The 17523-nt window shown below is 57.7% G+C and overlaps 5 protein-coding genes across 5 annotated transcripts; 2 read left to right on the top strand and 3 right to left on the bottom strand.

The window, feature by feature from the left end:
• Positions 1–617: 617 nt before the first annotated feature.
• Positions 618–2214, bottom strand: B0T15DRAFT_496867 (uncharacterized protein; the record flags this gene model as incomplete). The annotated part of the gene is made up of 2 exons (XM_062867220.1): positions 618–1458; positions 1517–2214. The coding sequence occupies 2 exons, from the start codon at positions 2212–2214 to the stop codon at positions 618–620; spliced, it is 1539 nt and encodes a 512-aa protein (XP_062718179.1).
• A 1475-nt stretch (positions 2215–3689) lies between these two features.
• On the top strand, positions 3690–5086 carry B0T15DRAFT_496866 (uncharacterized protein; the record flags this gene model as incomplete). Its single annotated transcript, XM_062867219.1, has 2 exons — positions 3690–3831; positions 3891–5086. 2 exons carry the CDS (start codon positions 3690–3692, stop codon positions 5084–5086), a joined length of 1338 nt encoding a protein of 445 aa, XP_062718178.1.
• Positions 5087–6380: 1294 nt separating this feature from the next.
• On the bottom strand, positions 6381–7094 carry B0T15DRAFT_496865 (uncharacterized protein; the record flags this gene model as incomplete). The annotated part of the gene is made up of 1 exon (XM_062867218.1): positions 6381–7094. The coding sequence occupies one exon, from the start codon at positions 7092–7094 to the stop codon at positions 6381–6383; it is 714 nt and encodes a 237-aa protein (XP_062718177.1).
• Positions 7095–7700: 606 nt separating this feature from the next.
• Positions 7701–10923, bottom strand: B0T15DRAFT_496864 (uncharacterized protein; the record flags this gene model as incomplete). Its single annotated transcript, XM_062867217.1, has 3 exons — positions 7701–10166; positions 10235–10330; positions 10402–10923. The coding sequence occupies 3 exons, from the start codon at positions 10921–10923 to the stop codon at positions 7701–7703; spliced, it is 3084 nt and encodes a 1027-aa protein (XP_062718176.1).
• A 1910-nt stretch (positions 10924–12833) lies between these two features.
• Positions 12834–13788, top strand: B0T15DRAFT_422464 (uncharacterized protein; the record flags this gene model as incomplete). Its single annotated transcript, XM_062865572.1, has 1 exon — positions 12834–13788. A coding segment is annotated over exon 1 (870 nt), but the record flags the coding sequence as incomplete, so codon positions are not given.
• Between the last annotated feature and the right edge of the window lie 3735 nt (positions 13789–17523).

Raw genomic sequence — 17523 nt, 5'->3', positions numbered from 1 at the left:
GCAGTCGATTATTTTCCTGTCCCCGACATAAGATTCCGCTGCTTCAGCATCGACTATCTCTTCCCCCGGTGACTCAGGCACCGACCTAGCCAGGGCGACGAACGGTAGGTGGCGCTAGGTTCATCAGTGACTCAGCGACTCGGCCAACCCGCGTTGTTCGCACATTCACTATGAATCATCAGCAAAAGTGGTCTAATTGGCTCCCAGAGCGCACATGCTACTAAGGCACCTAAATGGCAGTATAGATACAAATACACAGTAGGATCCCCTCCGGGCCAGTCAGTATGTCTCAAACTCAAAGACTTCATTTCACTCAGTACACGGAAGACCCCCTACCGTCCCATACACCACCAAACCATAGACCATGCTATATCTATCACATGCCGTATCTAAGACCTAGAAATCCATCTAGGAACCCCAATCTTGAGCCGTCACCAGCCGGAACGCCAGCCGCCAGCCCAATCCTCGCATCTAGGTAGCCATATGTTGAACAGTCCGACCTGGTTGAACCACCGTAACCATCCCAAACCGGAGCAAACCATGGAGCGCCAATAAACCCCTCAGGTAGCAGAAACAGAACCATCTCGTCCCACCCTCCCATATACGATTGACTGAGCTCAAGCGAGTTCAACAGCGGGACAAAACCTTGGTCCTGCAAACCCCTTGGCAACAACGCCCTGGATATCGATGTTCCTGGGCGCATCATGCGGGTCCTGATGCGGATTCCACATCTTGAGCAGGAGATATCGCGCACTCACGGGAGGGTTGAACCGGATGATGCACTTGTTCTTGTCCTTCTCGATGAAGAAGTGCGCCAGCGGGGCCATGAGCCCGCCGCCCACGGCCCGCACGGCTTCCTGCGTCGCGATCTGCGAGGCCTCCTGAGCCTCTTCAAGCGTCATGTCGCGGGCGCTCGCCTGGGCGTTCGTCCGCCGGTACCGGCGGCGTCGGGCCCTTGCACTCTCACGGTCAAACTCTTCCTGGGGAGGCCAATGCCTGTATAGGGAGATGCTCTCATCGCTGCTGTCGCTCTCGAAGGCGAGCAGGCCGATCCGATTCGGCGTGTGCCGGGAAACACGCCGGGGAGGCGGCCGGGGATGGTGGTGATCCCCCTCGTTCTCATCATCGCTGTACTCCGTAGTAACGCTAAAGCGGGATGGTGACACCGTGAACTCGGGCGGAATCTGGGCCGTGCGATAGTCATCCTCCTCATCCTCGTCCTCATCATCATCATCGTCGTCATCCATGTCATCCATGTCATCGTCCTCCAGACCGTAGTCATGCGCCCCACCGGACCGTGGCTGAAGCCGCACGACGCGGCTGCCGTCCTCCTCGTGGCGAGCAACCACGACCTGACGCCGTTGGCTCCGGCCAGGCAGGTATTGAATTTGATACTGCGCTGTACGAGTAAGGAGTTCGTCTGACTCCATCGCCACAAACACCATACCTTCACGGACCCTGTAAACAACAGTGAGCATAGAGAATCGCAAAGGACCGACCAAATGGCACAACGTACGGGCATGAGAATCTGGGTCCGGGCGCCTTGATGACTAACTCGTCAAGTGTAAACACAATGCCATCTTGATGCTTCAGAACAATGTTGCAACGGTTTCCCTTGGTACAATACACCGACGCGTCGTTCTTGAGGATGTTGGCGGGTGCGTATGAGTGCTCGTCCGAGTATAAGCCCCCATCGCAGCTCACAATTTCCATGGCTAGCGGGCCTGGCTCCAGCTGGCCGTATTTGCCGTAGCGGAGGGCCTTGAAGCCCGAGCCCGTCCTATGAGTGTCCAGCTTGCGACGCTTGATGCGGGGGTTCTCTTCGGCTACGTCGTCACCGCGCAGGGGTGGCGACATCGCAGGTGCCGGACGCGGCATCATGTCGGCGTGGTTGGTATAATTCAGCAACGCTCGTAGTTGCCAGTTAGTGTCGTCGAAGTTCCTAGTCAGGTCGTCCCGGGGGTTAGAACCACTGCTTTGAGCGGCCGTTCGCTGGTTGATGGAACGGTAGCGGCTTGAGCGGAACCCAGAGTCAGCGGGGTTAATGGCCGGGCGGTTTGAAGTGAGTGAGCGGAGCGGAGGAAGAGATGGCGGGTTGGACCAGATACTGGAGGTGCCGGGCAGTGCGTCGCCCGGAGTTAGCGGTTGCGGGTCTGTAGTGAAGGTGAACCTTGGTGGTCTTGATCGCCAGTCCCGGTCTCCCCCGGAGGCCATCCTGGCCGAGTCAGGGTCGGTGGTGTTCGTGGGAGCCAACAGCTGCCGACTAAGCCTGTCGAGATCGCGGTGAAATTGCTGAATTACCGTATACAACCTCTCGGAAGCATTGGGAGGGAGACGGTACTCGCTCAAGTGGTGGACGGTCCCGTCGGCGGCTCGAAATGTTCCTGGTGCCAAAGTTCCTGAATCCAACGGCGGCAGACGATTGCCAGACTGTAGATAAGGTTAGTTCAAAAGCTAAAGAGCAGAGATGCAAATGGATTTCGAATTTGGCCACTGTGGTACCTGCCGTCGCCCTAACCAGACAGAGATGGGGCGGGCAAGCATCCATGACAAGCGCACGCAGGTGACCGATAATCAAGCTGGCTTATTTAGCGGGATGTATCGGGGTCGACTGACCATGAGGCAACAGAGCCGCAGCCTGGGAGAACAGAGAAGATTGTAGGTTGAAGTTACCCGCTGCAATGCAAAGAGTGTTGGGGTTGCGAGCTAGAAACCGACTGACTGTTGAAAGACGAGTGGATGTCGAGCGGCGTGGGGAGGACAGGATGTCGACGATTGAAAGTCGCCCACTCTGGCCCCTTGTCAATTGTCGGGTCTGCAGTCTGCAGTGCGTGGCGCTTCGCGGGGTCTTTTGGGGCAAGCTCTGGATCGCCTACTGCGGTTTGCAAATTGCACAGTGTGACAGACATTCGGAAGAGTTGAGGGCAAACCTCACGAGTACTTAGAACAGTACAGCGGTAACCGTTTACTAAAACGTATAGATACAAAGCTATAATGGCATCGTAGGGGAAAAGAAAGAAACCCTAATATACAGTGCTTAAATGGAAAGAAGGAGACGCTCTAAAACAGCCCCATACTGTGTGCGGACTATGCCGACCTGGAATTGTTAGTAGGTACTCCACCACTACGCTGCTTCAGTCACTGCAGATCGGTACTTCTTAAACTCCCTTCGCGCCAAGCCTTCGTCGCGCGGCAATTTACCGTTCCAGCAACTGCCACGCCTAGAGTTTAAACTTCATTAACAACGTATCGACATATTCGTTGCCCCAGCTTGTGAGTGCAACATAAGACCGGCATCTCAAGTTTCTTACCAACGCGGGGCAAGACGGATTGAACGTGGGATTGGAGTTTTAAAGAGTCTCGGTCGATCTCCGCAGGCTGCTAGCTGGTCGGGGGGTGCCGCTGGCGCATTTTGGGCACCTGAAGGGCTTCAACTGCAGTCGGGACTTCGCAGTATCTCACTATCTCCTGGTGCAAGCTCCCTTCAACCTGCAGCAAATCGTGATACCGTATTCCGTTTGCACAACAGCTGATCTGGCGAGCTGCCCGAATCCGAAGCACCAAGCTCCATTCGTTTCAAGACCTTTGTTTCCCATGCCTGCAGTTCATCTATTTAAGCCCATCCACTCTCCGTGAGACTCCTTGGAGCTGAACAAGCCTGCAACTGATCTCCTCTCCCTTTGACATCGATGGATCAACAGTCTCAACCTCACGCCCCGATCACCATTCCCGGCGATAGGCAAAATGCCCAGCTGGCCGCACTTCCCATCATGCAATCACATTCAGAGGCCAGCGGCTCGGTGCCGGCGCCATCTAACAACATCAGCGCCGGTACGTGAATCCCTCAGCGTGACTCGGCTCGAGGCAGGGCGCAGCTAACCTCCCGCCAGATGAGATCGCACTCTACGACCGTCAGATCCGGTTGTGGGGGATGAAAGCCCAGGAGAAGATCCGCAACGCCAACATCCTCCTCATCACCATGAAAGCCTTGGCCAACGAGATTGCCAAGAACCTCGTCCTCGCAGGCATCGGCTCCCTCACCATCCTGGACTCGGAGCCGGTCACGCCAGCCGACCTCGGCGCGCAATTCCTGCTCTCGGAAGAGAGCACGCCCATCGGTGTTAACCGCGCGGCAGCCTGCGCGGACGCCCTGCGGCGCCTCAACCCTCGCGTGCGCGTGTACGTCGACACGGTCGATGTCCGCCTTAAACCACCGTCCTTCTTCGCCCCGTTCGACATCGTCATCGCCACCGACTTGGACCCGGTCACCCTCAACCTGATCAACACGGCCGCGCGCCTCAACAACCGCCCCTTCTACGCCGCCGGCAGCCACGGCATCTACGGCTTCCTCTTCGCCGACCTGATCGAGCACGACTTCGTCATCTCGCGAGCCAAGTCCAACATGCCCACGCCACTGGGGCCAGAAACCCGCACGCGCGCCGTGCTCGCCGTGCAGCCCAAACCGGGCGACGAGGCCACCACTGAACTAGTCACCAAACGCGAGGTGTACTCAACCTGGCTGCTCGCGTCGGGGGCATCCCGCCTTCCGCCGGAGATCCTGCGCTCCCCGCGCCGCCGGCGCGCCGTGACGCCCATCCTGACGTGCCTGCGGGCGCTGTGGGAATACACGTCCACGTACGGTGCCCCGCCGCGGCGCGACGACCACGAGTCCCTAGCCGCATTCACCATGCTCTGCGGCGAGCAGCACAAGGCGCTCGGCCTGCCGGCGGACACGCTGCGCAGCGAGGTGCTGCGCTCCTTCCTGCAGAATATCGGGTCCGAGATCGCGCCGGTCGCGGCGGTCTTGGGCGGGCAGCTCGCGCAGGACGTCATCAATGTGCTGGGCCAGACGCAGCAGCCCGTGCAGAACCTGGTCGTGTTTGATGGCGAGGCGATGGAGGCGAATGTGTTTGCGCTGCATCCTGAGGGCGAGCTGGGGCGGGGCCTGTTGCCGCTTTCCGGGGCAAACGTCGATACGAACGCTGTCGCTGCTGCTGCTGCTGCGGCCGCAGCCGGTGCCGATGCGGGTGGTGTCGGGCCTGCGGGGGGTGTTGCGATGGACGGGGTGCCTGTCGCCCCGGTTTAAGTCAGGTTAGACTTAATATTGTGGGAACTTGTACGAGTATTTAAGGCCCTGAATGGGAGACCCTTTGAGCTACTCAGCCACCTTAGGAGTCGATGCTCGAGATTTCGGAGGACGATACAAACATGGCCGCGACGCGGAGAACAGGGAAGGGATAGTTCACAGGATGATGAGACAGGAACGCCTGGCTTCAAGAAGGCCAGCCTGGGCGCCCATTGTCTGGCAGAGATTGGGTCCTTGCAAAAGCTGAGATACCGCATCACGCGTAGTTTAGCTCTCCTCTACTTGCCGTGGCTCTCAGTGTCCTGTTTTGCTGCGCTTCGTGTCCAGTTCCTGTAACTTCCGTACCGTACCGTCTCTGAAGAGCATCCGGCTCGTAGAAGATGGAATGCCTGGGGTGCTGTAAAGTTGTAGTTGGGGCCCGAGGCAGTACGATGCCAACTTGGCCATGAGCGATCGCCCCTCACAGTCGTCCAAGTTCGATGAAATGGCCATCTTCCTGTGGGACATGGAACATGGAATCAACCGTCCAAAGGCGAGGCAATATACTGGGATCAACTTCGTGTCCATGCACCCGGAGAGATCAGTGGGACCAAGTAAACAACATCATGGAGAGATCGTCATTGGAGGAAACCCGCTGTCAAATTCACTGGATTTGTCTAGCGGATCTCCTTGGACTGGCCAGTGTTGACAGGTGCACAGATGTACGATACAATACGTAGCACAAACCATCACCCCCCCAAAGCAAGAAACACCATGTCCTCAGAAAACTGAAACTCCAAATAAACCATGTATGTATCATCCACCTCTGCAAATGCCTGATGCCTGATGCTTGATTCCTGATGCCGATGCCGATGCCGAATGTTGAAGTTACCTCATGTAAACCCAGCCGGCCAACCATGCAGCAGATCCCCCCCAATGCAAGTCCCAACTTTTTGATACCCATCAATGCTTGACCAATTCCTCAGTTTTCACAGCATACCATGCGTGATGGAAGACAACCAGTCGACTCCCATCCTATTCGATGCAGGTTCTTCCTCTCCTCTCTCATGCGCATCTTAATCCGCAAAGTCTCTCGCTCTCTAACTCCTTCTGTCTCGCCAACATCCCCAGCGATGTATAGTATGGCATGGTTCGCACTTCATGTGAGGCACCCATACCGCTGGTTGTCCAAGATCCTCTCCAAGATCAGGACAACAACAATCGTCAATTGGGGCATCCCAGTAACTCTCTCCTTCCTTCATTTTGATGTTTGTAGTGTGCTATGTTTAGGAGATGTCGTTGATGCTGAGCCCGCTCATGCATCCGTGTTCTTAGCCTTTCCACGGCTCCGTAGCGGGTATGGATCCCTAGGCAGTGGAGTACGCCACGAGGACCATCGACTCGGTCTCCTTTCGACCCCGGTGCTGTTCTGCACGGGTGGCTCTGATGGTGCTGGGGCGGCGGTGTGATTCATCGCCGGTTCGCTCTGGAGATTCTCATTCCCCTCATCGAGGGTGCTAGGGGTCCTGGCCTCTGGGGCAGCACGCCCGGATCGTGTCATTGCTCTCTTGGGTCGGCTGTTATCCATCGTGGTTGAATCTGATGCTGGGGCGGTGTACTCCTTTGCCGCCGGTTCCTTCTGCACGCTCTCGTTCTCGTCGGAGAAAGTGAGAGAGGACGTCGCTCTGGCCTGTGGAGCAGCGCGGCCTGGTCGTAACCTCAACTTCCTGGGCGAGACGGTCCTCTGCGCAGCGGGCTTTGGTGCTAGGGCGGAGTTCTCATTTGCTGCAGGGTCCATGTGGACTTCTTCGCTCTCCTCCTCGCGGAGAGGCTCAACTTCTGGTGCGCGGGGGGGTGACGCACTTTGCACCGTGCTCGCTTGGGTGGGCGGCTCAGGAGCGCTCACTTCCCCATTGTCGCTCTGTTTACGAGAAACAGGGGGTACGACTCGTCGCAGACGAGGGGAGCTGGGCGGTGTTGCATCGTAGACATTCTCCCCGTCTAGGTACTTCCTGGAGCCGTCAACCATTTCGTTGCCATTCTGCGAGGCCTCCTCCGCACTGAGATCTTGTACGCTTGAATTTTCGGTGCGATCAGAAGAGCGAGCGGGAGGGACGGAAGCTGAAGAAACGGACGCTGAAGAAGCCGAAGCTGAAGAAGCGGACACTGAAGAAACGGACGCTGAAGAAAGAGCTCGAGTGGAGATGACTATCAAGAGGCGGTTTGTCAGAGAGCGGCCGGCCACTTTCACCTTCTTCACCAGTGGTCTCTCCTGATCATCTTCATCTGTTCTTGCGCGCTCCGTGTTGTGGATGAGCGTCGATGCCACAGGCGGGCCAGAAGCAGGGGCCGGAGCAGGGGCAGGACCAGCTACCCTCAACTTCTTCGCTGGTTGTCCCTGTGGTTCTTCTGGATCATCCTCCCTCTCGCGCTTGCGGCCTGATCGCAAAACAGACGCCTGCATCAAGACCGGGTCAAGAAGGGGAGCATAAGAAAGGCCGAGAACAGCCGCCTTCTTCTTACTCCTCTTCGCCGCTGGCAATTGCTGTCCCTCTTCCTCAGAATCGTCTTCTCTTGTGCGCTTCCTGCCGCTTGCGAAGACACTAGGCCGAGTACCACCTCTGCCACCTGCACTCTAGGCAGAAGGCTCATCAAAGTTAGCACTGGCGCCGGCAACAACATCACCCCGGGAGGAAGAAGAGGGCGGCCGGGCGGTGACGACGGGCTTCTTGATATTATTATGCGTCCACCCTCGTATTTGGGTGGGGCCGGTCCGCGGCGGCGCCTCGACGGCGCTATAGTCCTTGATCGCCTCGCGGTAGTCGAACGGCACGGTGCGCAGTTCCTGGCCGTTGCCCGAATATGAAAGGCGATGGGGTGGTGTCGGCGCTGGCTCGAGCTTGCGGTATTTGGACGATGATCCCGGCGCCGGCGGGTTAGGCGCTGACGAGGCCGAGGAACTTCCCCGGCGAGAACGAGTGTTTTGTACGGACGCTGAGGTAGGGCCCTGCGGAGCTCCTTGTAGGTGCATAGGGGCTTGCGGGCCGGCTGGACCAAGCGGCGGCGGAGCAACGGGCTGGTGGTAAGGGGGAGGCGAGACCGAATAGGGACTCATTTGCCGAGCAGGTGCCGATCCCATGGGCGGGCCTGCGAGAGGAGGCGCTTGGAGAGGATTGCCCAGCGGTTGCTGCGACATGATGTGCTGTGTAGAGTACACCGGTTCTTGAAAGGAGTATCCGTTGTGATAGGGACGGTTCGCCGCGGGAGGAAAGTATGCGCCACTATTCGAGGCCACCATGTTGGTCTGATGCAGGGTCTGATTGCCCTGAGAATCGGGGACAGCGGCAGGCTCGTTGAGTGAGTTCCTCATAGGCCGCAAGGCTGGGAGGGCCTTCGTCGTGCCCGTGTTCGAGAATGGTGTGCGGCCAGTCGGGGCTTGGGGTGCCTGAACGGACATGGGCGCGGGCGGAGGAGCAGACACAGGCGCAGCCTGGATAGTCGAGTATTGCTGAACCGGCGTCATGACCGGAGGAGGGGTGTTCAGGGCCGTCCGGAGGAAGTCGTTAAAGGTTCGAGCCGGCTCGGCCGCCGCTGGAGCCATATCCTGGCGAGCGAAGCGGGAAGGTTCGGCCATCTGATATTCGACCGGTCGGCGGTACTCGGGCTGCGGCTGCTCGTACTCAGCGGGCCTCATTCCCGCATTCGGCGGCGCTTGACTGTAATGCACCGGCTCGGGAGCAGTGGGCTGCGATTCCAACACGACATCAGCAAGGCACGAGAGGGCGGACGTGTCGACGGCCGAGGGAGCAGGAGCCTCTGGGATAGCAGTAGCAGGCGGCGAGGGCTGCTGTGCGCCCGGTTCCTCGGTGAACACGTCCCGGATGGCATCGTAGGGACGGGACGTCCTGGTGCGTTTGGCTGGAGCCGTGCGTGCGGCCTCTTCTTCCGCCTCGATACTGGCGGCTGCACCAAGTGCCTCCTCCGCGAACTGCGCAAACGCCGTCGTGTCTTCGGCGACAGGCTCGGGTGCCGCTGGTGCCACCGGTGCCGGGTTCTGCCGGGCAACCTGGGCGGGGTCCATGCCCCGCGCTGTCAACATCGCGGTGAACATCTCGCTCCGCCTCCTGGCCACCTCATCCTGGTCGGGGGTGACCTCTTCTTGGGAGAAGCCCTCTTGCTCGCAGAACCGGCGCGTCGACTCGGCGAACCTCATCTTCATCTCGACCTCGGCCGTGTCATCATCCACGCGCGCGGCCGCGATGGTCCGTGACGCATGGATGCGCTCCCCGCTCGGGGCCACAAAGACGACGGGCTTCCAGCCGCTAACGATAGGGCCGGGCTCCGCCCACTTGTTTTTAGACCCCACGATGGGAATACCGAGGGTGGGATGGAGCTGGAAGTGCTCCACCAACTCGTCGTCCAGCTCCCCCTCGGCCAGGGTCGAATCCCAGATGCCGACCCTGCGGTCGAGGAACAGGTAGTTGGACTCGGGCCTGCCCAGGTATTTGCCCCGCCTCTGCTTGGTGGCACCCTTCTGGGCGCAATTGGTCGAGTCGCGGAAGCCAATGTCGTAGTCCATCCACTTGAAGTGGTTGGGCACCATGATGCGGTTGTTCGGAACATCTAGGCGAGTGGGTCGTCTCGAGATGAGACGAACACCGTACTCGTCCGGGTCTGTCGCGCCTCGGGGAATTGGGAGGTCGGAAGCGTCCACAGGCGTTCCTAGTCCGCTGGAGAGGCGCTGGTTGGCCGGCTTTGGCGCAGGTTCCTCGACCGGCTCGGCCGCCGCCGCCGGCGGGGTCGCCGCGTTGGAGCCCGAATCTGGCGTCGTTGCTGCGCTCTCCTCGATGGCCTCGGCGGCGCCGAGCAGGCCAGCCGTGTGTGCTGCATTGGGGCCTGGCTGGCTCTCGGGCTGTCCATCCGCTGTCCGCTTGGTCGCGTCCAGCGGAGGCATCTGCGGCTTGGTCATCAACTCGGAGATGGGCTTGCCCGAGTGGGGGACCTCGACACCGTCCTGTGTCTGGTAAAAGACACCTTGCCATCTGGCCTCGTCCTCGGTGATGCTCTTGAGGATATACCGATTGTCGGGAAGCGCAGAGAGCTTCGGCGTGTGCAGTCAGCCGACCATGAACGGACGTAGGGGACGCAAAACCACCCAGGTAAACTTACATCGACGGGCAGCCCGTTATCATAGAGAAATTCGAGTATGTCGAGCTGTTGGAGGAGCTGGCCGTATCTATCCTCGCACAACTCGCCAAGCTGGATCTGGTTCGGGAATCAGATGAGGGTGCTGCTGGCCATGGCCGAGGGGGGGGGGGGGCGGCAGTGGTACTCACCTTGAACGTCTCGTGCACCTTCTCACACTCGGCCTCGTAGACATGTTTTGCCATATCCATGCCTTCCCGCAGACTCTCATCACACTGGCGGATGGTGTCCTCGTGGCGCTGGCGGAGGAAGTCTTGGATGGCGTCGTACTGCGGCACCTTCTTGTGCGCGTCCGGGTCCTCGAGCAGCTCGTTGATCGAGCGGTCGGCAATCTCCTGGATGGCCGGCTTGACCAACTTCCCAACGGCTGCGAAGGCCTGCTTGAGCTCCTGGGCCCGTTCGTGGGCGGCCTGGACCTTGAGCGAGTCGTAGACTTTCTGGCGGCGTCCACGGCCAGCGGGGGCGCCTCTCTGCTGGGCTGGCTTAGTGACCTTGGCGCTCCTGGCGCGAGTCCAACGGCCGCGACCTCTGCCTCTGCTGCTCGTGGCAGTCGGGGCTCTGGCCGGGCTGGCATGCTGCGTGAGCGGGGCGTCCACGGACATGGCGTCATCCATTTCCGGGACGTCGGCTGCGGGTAAGCTCTGCTGGCTCATTGTTCTGTAGGTGGATGTGTTGAGGTTGGAATTGCCGTTAATGCCGAGCCCTAATAAAGGACGTACACCGCTGATGTCGGTGGGCGAGGTGTAAGGGGGATGTGCTGACTCGACCTTGAAAGGATGGCCCGAGGCTTCCATGACCCGTCCGCCGACACGGTGAAGTGGTCAGAGCTGCGAGCAGATGTTGGAAAGGGAGATGGTTATTGTGGGGGTGTAATAGGTGATGAGCAAAAAAAAGGCGTTGATCGGTGCTTGCGGGCGTAAAGACCAGCGGAAGCAGCGGAGCACGCCGACAAGAGGCGGAGGAAATCCGGAAAGGGTGCTTGCGATCAAACAACAACAGATGACCCGTCTTGTAGTTGTAAGATGAGAGCCGACACGTCGACAAGTGTTGGCAATGAAAGATTGGAAGAGTGAACAGTGCTACCGGAACCGAGATAAGACGAGTCCAATGTAGTGGTGTGAACTGGTGCATGCGGTGCGGGTGCAAAGATGGGAGGAAAGGGACGATGAGAGAAGAGGACCCAAGATTAAGTAGACCCCCCCGATCCGAGATGCGGACGTGGGAGACTAATTGAGTGAATGGGCGAGAATTATGTGAATAGCACGGTGCTTAGCAGTTGTTCCTTAGGTAAGGTAGCCGCAGCATCGACTATTGTGAAGCATTCAGTTGCCTATTGTGAAGGGCCTGACAATAATAAGAGACGATGCCCACGCTGCCGCTCGTTTTCCACAGACGGCGCAGGACCCAGGCCAACCGGACCCCGGTCACCTTACGAACCCTTGCACACCCACTCGGTGCAGCGCTGCACCACCGACAGCCTTGCTATCCACTTGCGGCGGCACCGAGTCACCGACCAATGAGAGCGTCCGATCTCCTTCCAAATCAGGAACTGGAGGTTGGCCGCCTTAGCAGTTTTCAATGCTTCAGAGGCCACAAAGGTCAAACATAGCAGCCCTACCTATTGTTCTACGATGCAAGCTATTATATTTCTCGGTCTAGGTATACGAGACTATTCAGGTCTGTATGTACGTTCATGGTCACGTGTGCTGGAACGGCTCAACAGCTTCCACACTACCGTACTCCCCGCCATTCAGCGATGAGGCGATGATGAACCATGAGTGTTTAGCAGCCGGGCCATACAATTGCCTTACATTGGGTTTGAATATGAAGGTGACTTGGTCTGCTCTCTGTTCATGGAAGCTCTCCCGCTTCATTGATGGTAAGAAAGCGAGCATGGTCTAGTCATGTGTGTACGGTCCGAGTCCTCCATACTCGTGTCTAATTGCTGTTTGGTGCCATGTGCCCGGCCGGGAGGGGGGAATGTGACCAACCCAAGCCTATTGTACATCGCAGTACCCTCACCACGCTTGATCGGCTTTGTTTACTCACATACCCGTATATCCTTCTGTCTTCCGACCAAAAGTCGAATTTTATCCATTACACTATGTGCTTGGTCTCTGGGTTCGCTCAGAGTGGAGCGCCACGGATTGGCCCCGCTGGAGTAAATGGGGGTTATGAGGGCGCCGTGCCTGTCTTTGTACTCCAATCCGTCAATCAGAAACATAGGGCTTACCTCAAACTGCAAGCGGTACTGCACATAGTAGCAGAAGGAAGAGGAAAGACGTCTGCAGTGCGTGAGACTAGTGTTACAATCCACCACCGCCCGCTGTTTGACACGGTATCCCGAACTGACCGTTCACTTGTCGTCGCTGTTCAGTGTCGTGCAGTGCTGGCCGAGCCGAGCCCCAAACAGGCAATCAAAGCTTTGCTAACTCCGGAGCCGGCTTGGCAGCAGCCGTCCAATAAGGAGGCTTTAGTGACCATCGGGGTACCCACCATGACCCTTGACACTTTAAAGTTTAGGACCCTCCCGACTTCCCGACTTTCCGGCCGCCCGGAGCCGCTGCCGTCGTCGCCGCGCTGCCCCGAGTCCTCCGAACGACGTTCGCGGCCCCCTTCTCCTTTGAACACCCACGAACGCCCGTCCCATGGGCAAACGGCACGGCTTGCTGCGGCATGCCGCCAAGGCAGCCAAGGAGCAGGCTCAGAAAAAGGTCGCGCCAGGGTCACGGTCCGGGCCGGGATCGAAGCCGGTGACAAAGACACAGCCCGGGGCCGGCCCGCCAGCAGCAAAGAAGCAGAAGACGGGCAACAATAGTAGAGTTCAACAGAACCAGAAGCCCACCATCCCATTCTCCCCGGCCGACTCCATCCTCCTGGTCGGCGAGGGCGACCTCTCATTCGCCGCATCGCTCATCGCCCACCACAAGTGCACCGACGTGACAGCGACGGTGCTCGAGAAGGACTTCGCCGAGCTCTCGGCCAAGTACCCGCACGTGTCGTCCAACATCGCCGTCATCGACAACCCATTCAACCCGAACTGCCGCCTCCTGTACGGCATCGACGCGCGCAAGCTGCACCCGCCCTTCACCACCAGCACCACCACTACCACCAGCAACAAAGAAAACAAACAACAACGGCAAGGCGCCATGAAGCGCATCATCTTCAACTTCCCGCACACTGGCGGCAAGTCCACCGACGTCAACCGCCAAGTCCGCCACAACCAGGAACTCTTGGTGGACTTCTTCCGCCGCGCGCAGCACTCGCTCGCGCCGGGCGGCACCATCGTGGTGACGCTGTTTGAGGGCGAGCCGTACACGCTGTGGAACATCCGCGACCTGGCGCGGCACGCCGGCCTGCAGGTGCAGCGCAGCTTCCGGTTCGTCGCGGCCGCCTACCCGGGGTACGGGCACGCGCGGACGCTCGGGGTGGTGAAGAACAAGCGCGGGGAGGTGGCGAGGCATGCGTGGAAGGGGGAGGAGAGGCCGGCGAGGAGCTATGTTTTTGTGAGGAAGGGCGAGGAGGCGGAGGAGGATTGGGGGGAGGGGAGGAAGGGCAGGAAAAGGAAGAGAAAGAGGGGCGAGGATGATGGTAGTGATAGTAGCGATGAGGATCAGGGTGAGGACGAGGATGGTGAGGGTGATGGGGGCGGTCTGGAGAGTGAGGATGAGGATGAGAATGAGGATGGACGGGACAGTGACGGTAACGAGAATGAGCTGGATGGTGAGGAAGAGGATGAGGATAAGGATGACCATGGTGCACAGGACAAACCAGAGGTTGGTGGTGATGACGGGCCCAGCAACGGGGACTGAAGTGCGTCATCCATCTCTCCCCGATATATCTCGCTCCTCCAAGCGCCACCGCCCGGCCCTTCCTATCACACGAGGTAAGGCCCAGCACCGACGGAGCGCCCCGCCGGAAGCTGGAAGCCTTACCGAGTAACCCTAGGACGCAGGCTTGTGAGAATCCGGGTCTAATTATGGGTACCTCTGCAACTCCGTTCGCCCTGTCTTGCCCCAGCGAGTGAGTCTGCAACATCGCTATGCACCGCCCAACCCGGCTAAAGCTGCGCTGATTGACCTTTTATCTCGCAGTATAGTTGGACCGTCCATCCAGGGCCATTTTATCGTCTTCAAGGAGGACTCGGTGACTTTCAGAGACTCGGCGGACTGGGTGCGGTCGCAAACAAGCAGTCGTACTAAGGAGCTATCACAATTGCAAACGCAGCTTTAGCTGATGTTTCGGTCGACGCCCATGCTACGGGAGCTAGTCATCTGCACCAGCTGAGCATCACAATTCGAAGAGCAAACGGCACAAGCAGGACTCGGAAGAATAGGTCATCCGTGCAGATGCACGAATCCAGAAAAGAAAAGGTAATGGAAGCCAGTAGTACTCGAGCCGCATTGACTCGGCCGCCACTGCTGAGCTGGTCTGTTTGCCATGGAATGATACCTGCAGAGGGTGTCCTAGCCGCTCTCGCCAGCGAAGCCCCTCGAGAATCTGGAACTACAACTGTGCTAAGCATGTGGTTTGGCCAGAAGACTGAAAGGAGGATGGGAAGGGTGTCACCCCTTGACTTTAAAACAGTCCACCAGCAAAGGCTGCTCTCCATCCACTCTGTGAGTGACAATGTTAGAAACCTTCAGATCTCCATTAGTGATACCGTCCCAGAGATGAACCACGCCATATGTTCAAATCGGTCAGCTTATACAAGGCTAGGGTGGATTTCATTCTGCCGTGCCCGTGGGGATCGGGACAAACCCCCGAGGGAAGCAAACAACAACAACAACCACCTAACCAGGTATCCAAAAACGAGTTATCATCGACAAGAGCCACCGCCAGCCGGGAAGCTGTGTAAGGTGACTTGAGGGGCAGGGCAACTTGGCGGAACGGAAATCTCGTCTGACACGTTACATGCTCTCGAGGTGGGTGTATGTAGGTTAGTACTATGTATTGTACATGTGCTAGGCTAAACAAACGGTAGTACCATTGAGCAAGGAGCTGTCGACAGACACTTCTTGAACCACCGTTTCCCGGCATCGTTCTTGCGCCGTTACATATACAGACAAGATACCTCACCATCTACCTGAGTTACGGGCGCTTCAATCGCAAGGAAGCAGACGGAATCCAGAACACAGTGCATATGCACAACCCCCCTTAGCTTCTTCAGCTGCCGTACCCTCCTGCATCCACCCGCTTCCTGGCCCCCCATGTCCAGCATCGTCCCGAATGGCACAAACCCCACAAGAGAAGAAGTTCAACCTGCCGGGGCCGATCCCCGACGCCGTAGCGGCATCTCTTCTGGTCCCACCCACCCCGGAACCACGTACGCTGCATTTCCACATGCAGAAAAAAAAAAGAACCAAGTCCGACATCTACGATGACCATCGCGTATCGGAAGGATCGAGAGATACAGATCCGCGCATGCATGCAAGAGTGCAGCAACACGGCTACCGACGGTAGCTCAGTGGACCGAGCCTGTGATCAATCATCAACGGGGCTGACATGGCATGATACGGGCCAGAAAGGGGGGGGGGGGAGGTGAGTTGGAGCCCACCCCGGATACCTCCTGGAGCCCGAGTACCAGGGCAGGCAAAGGGTAAGGTAAGGTAGTTATCCGGAGCGGGAGAGAGAAGGAAGACGCCACCCGATCGTCATATGCAGCGTCCTTCGCCGCGTTGTGCTGAAGACGAACTTACCCGCCTCCAGTCAACCACATGCTATCCTTGCTTTCTTGCTTCCTCGCCTACATGTCTTTCCCCTTCTCCGCTTCCGCGGACGATAGCACGATGCAGATTGTTGCTACTTACGTACATGAGGCGAAGAAATCTCTCATCTTCGGCCCGAGCACTGCGGTTTGGCACTGCCCATCCTCGGGAAGTACATGTACAATACAAACGGGGGGCAGAGTTGGGGAGTGGGAGACGAGCAGAATACGATACGATGTCCGCGACTGTACGGATAAGCTATACCCAACCAGGCAAACGACGACGATGCAGCACAAGCCCGTAAGCCGCTGCTGCCGACGGACCAGGTATGGTATGGATAGGATAAGGTAAGGTAAGCCCCCCGGCCAGACCGACAAAGAACATGAAACCTCACAGCACACCCCCGGCGTCAATAATCTGCAGCAGGAGAAGTAAATGGCGCACCGCCTGTTTGTTTGGCTTCTAAAATACCTCCGTCAACGTCCACGGAAACTACAGATCAATTTTCTTTTCGCCCCCTTTTTTCCCCAGCTCACACAGTCGCCCATGCACCATCCATCCTACAGACATGCTACTCCCTCCCCTCCTCCAATATTGACCGCTTCTCGCGGCACTTGGCTATATTGGCCAACGTTAGATACGACTCTGTGTATTCGTGCGTATGTGAAAATAACAGCGGTCCCGAGGAAGCGGATATCGTAATTCTGTCTGGTCCAGACTGCGCTCTTGACCCATGACTTGCGTGAGGGCGAAAACGCATCCATCCATTGGTGTCTACGATGTGTCCTCATTACACATTACCGCTTTCCGTAATAACGTAGAGAGAGCGATGATGGATGAACAGAGGAAAGCGGCTGGGACACTTGATAGTTGGTACCACTACGTAGGTAAATAGGGCGGCGTGGCAACTCAACAATGACTAGGGAGCGAAGAACAAAGAAAGGTACTACTAGCAGTACTGAGAAGTCAGCCAACTAGAATTTCCTCAACCACTCGTCGCTCGCCTTGAGAAATCACCGACCGAGTATGCTATTGTGCTGCTGTACTGCTCCAACTTGCGTGATCCCCTAGCCGCATCCGAAACCCTGCTGCTACGTTGCTGCCATTCACGACATAAAAAGGAAGAGGGAGACGGGGATGCCTGAAAGAGCGACACGAGGCTTAAATTTCCACCAAAAAAACTAACCGACTTGCTAACTACCAAGGTAGTAGCACTTCCAGAATCAAAAGGATTTGTCATCCTGTCTCTAGGGTATGCTCCCTGGCCCACACACACACACACAAAGAGAGAAGTAGTACCTCTCCTCCATAAACATTCGCGGCAAGGACTGGAAAAGAGACTCTGGCCTCCCTGGGTATCCGCGTTAACACACCAGTCACGGTATGAGCCAGTGCCGACCAGCTGGGGTGTAAATATGCCTCCCAAGTAAGAACCGTGAAAAAAAGGGGAGAAAACGAGAGAATATAAGAAAAGAAACAGGACTCGACTCCAGCGTAAACCATCTCATCTCTCCCACCGGGGGCATCTCGTCTTCCAATCTATAG

Source organism: Chaetomium strumarium (genome assembly GCF_033439665.1).
Source record: "Chaetomium strumarium strain CBS 333.67 chromosome Unknown B0T15scaffold_7, whole genome shotgun sequence".
Lineage (NCBI taxonomy): Eukaryota > Fungi > Ascomycota > Sordariomycetes > Sordariales > Chaetomiaceae > Chaetomium > Chaetomium strumarium.
The sequence above is the reverse complement of the archived record's forward strand: the minus strand, read 5'-3'. Positions and strand labels throughout refer to the sequence as shown.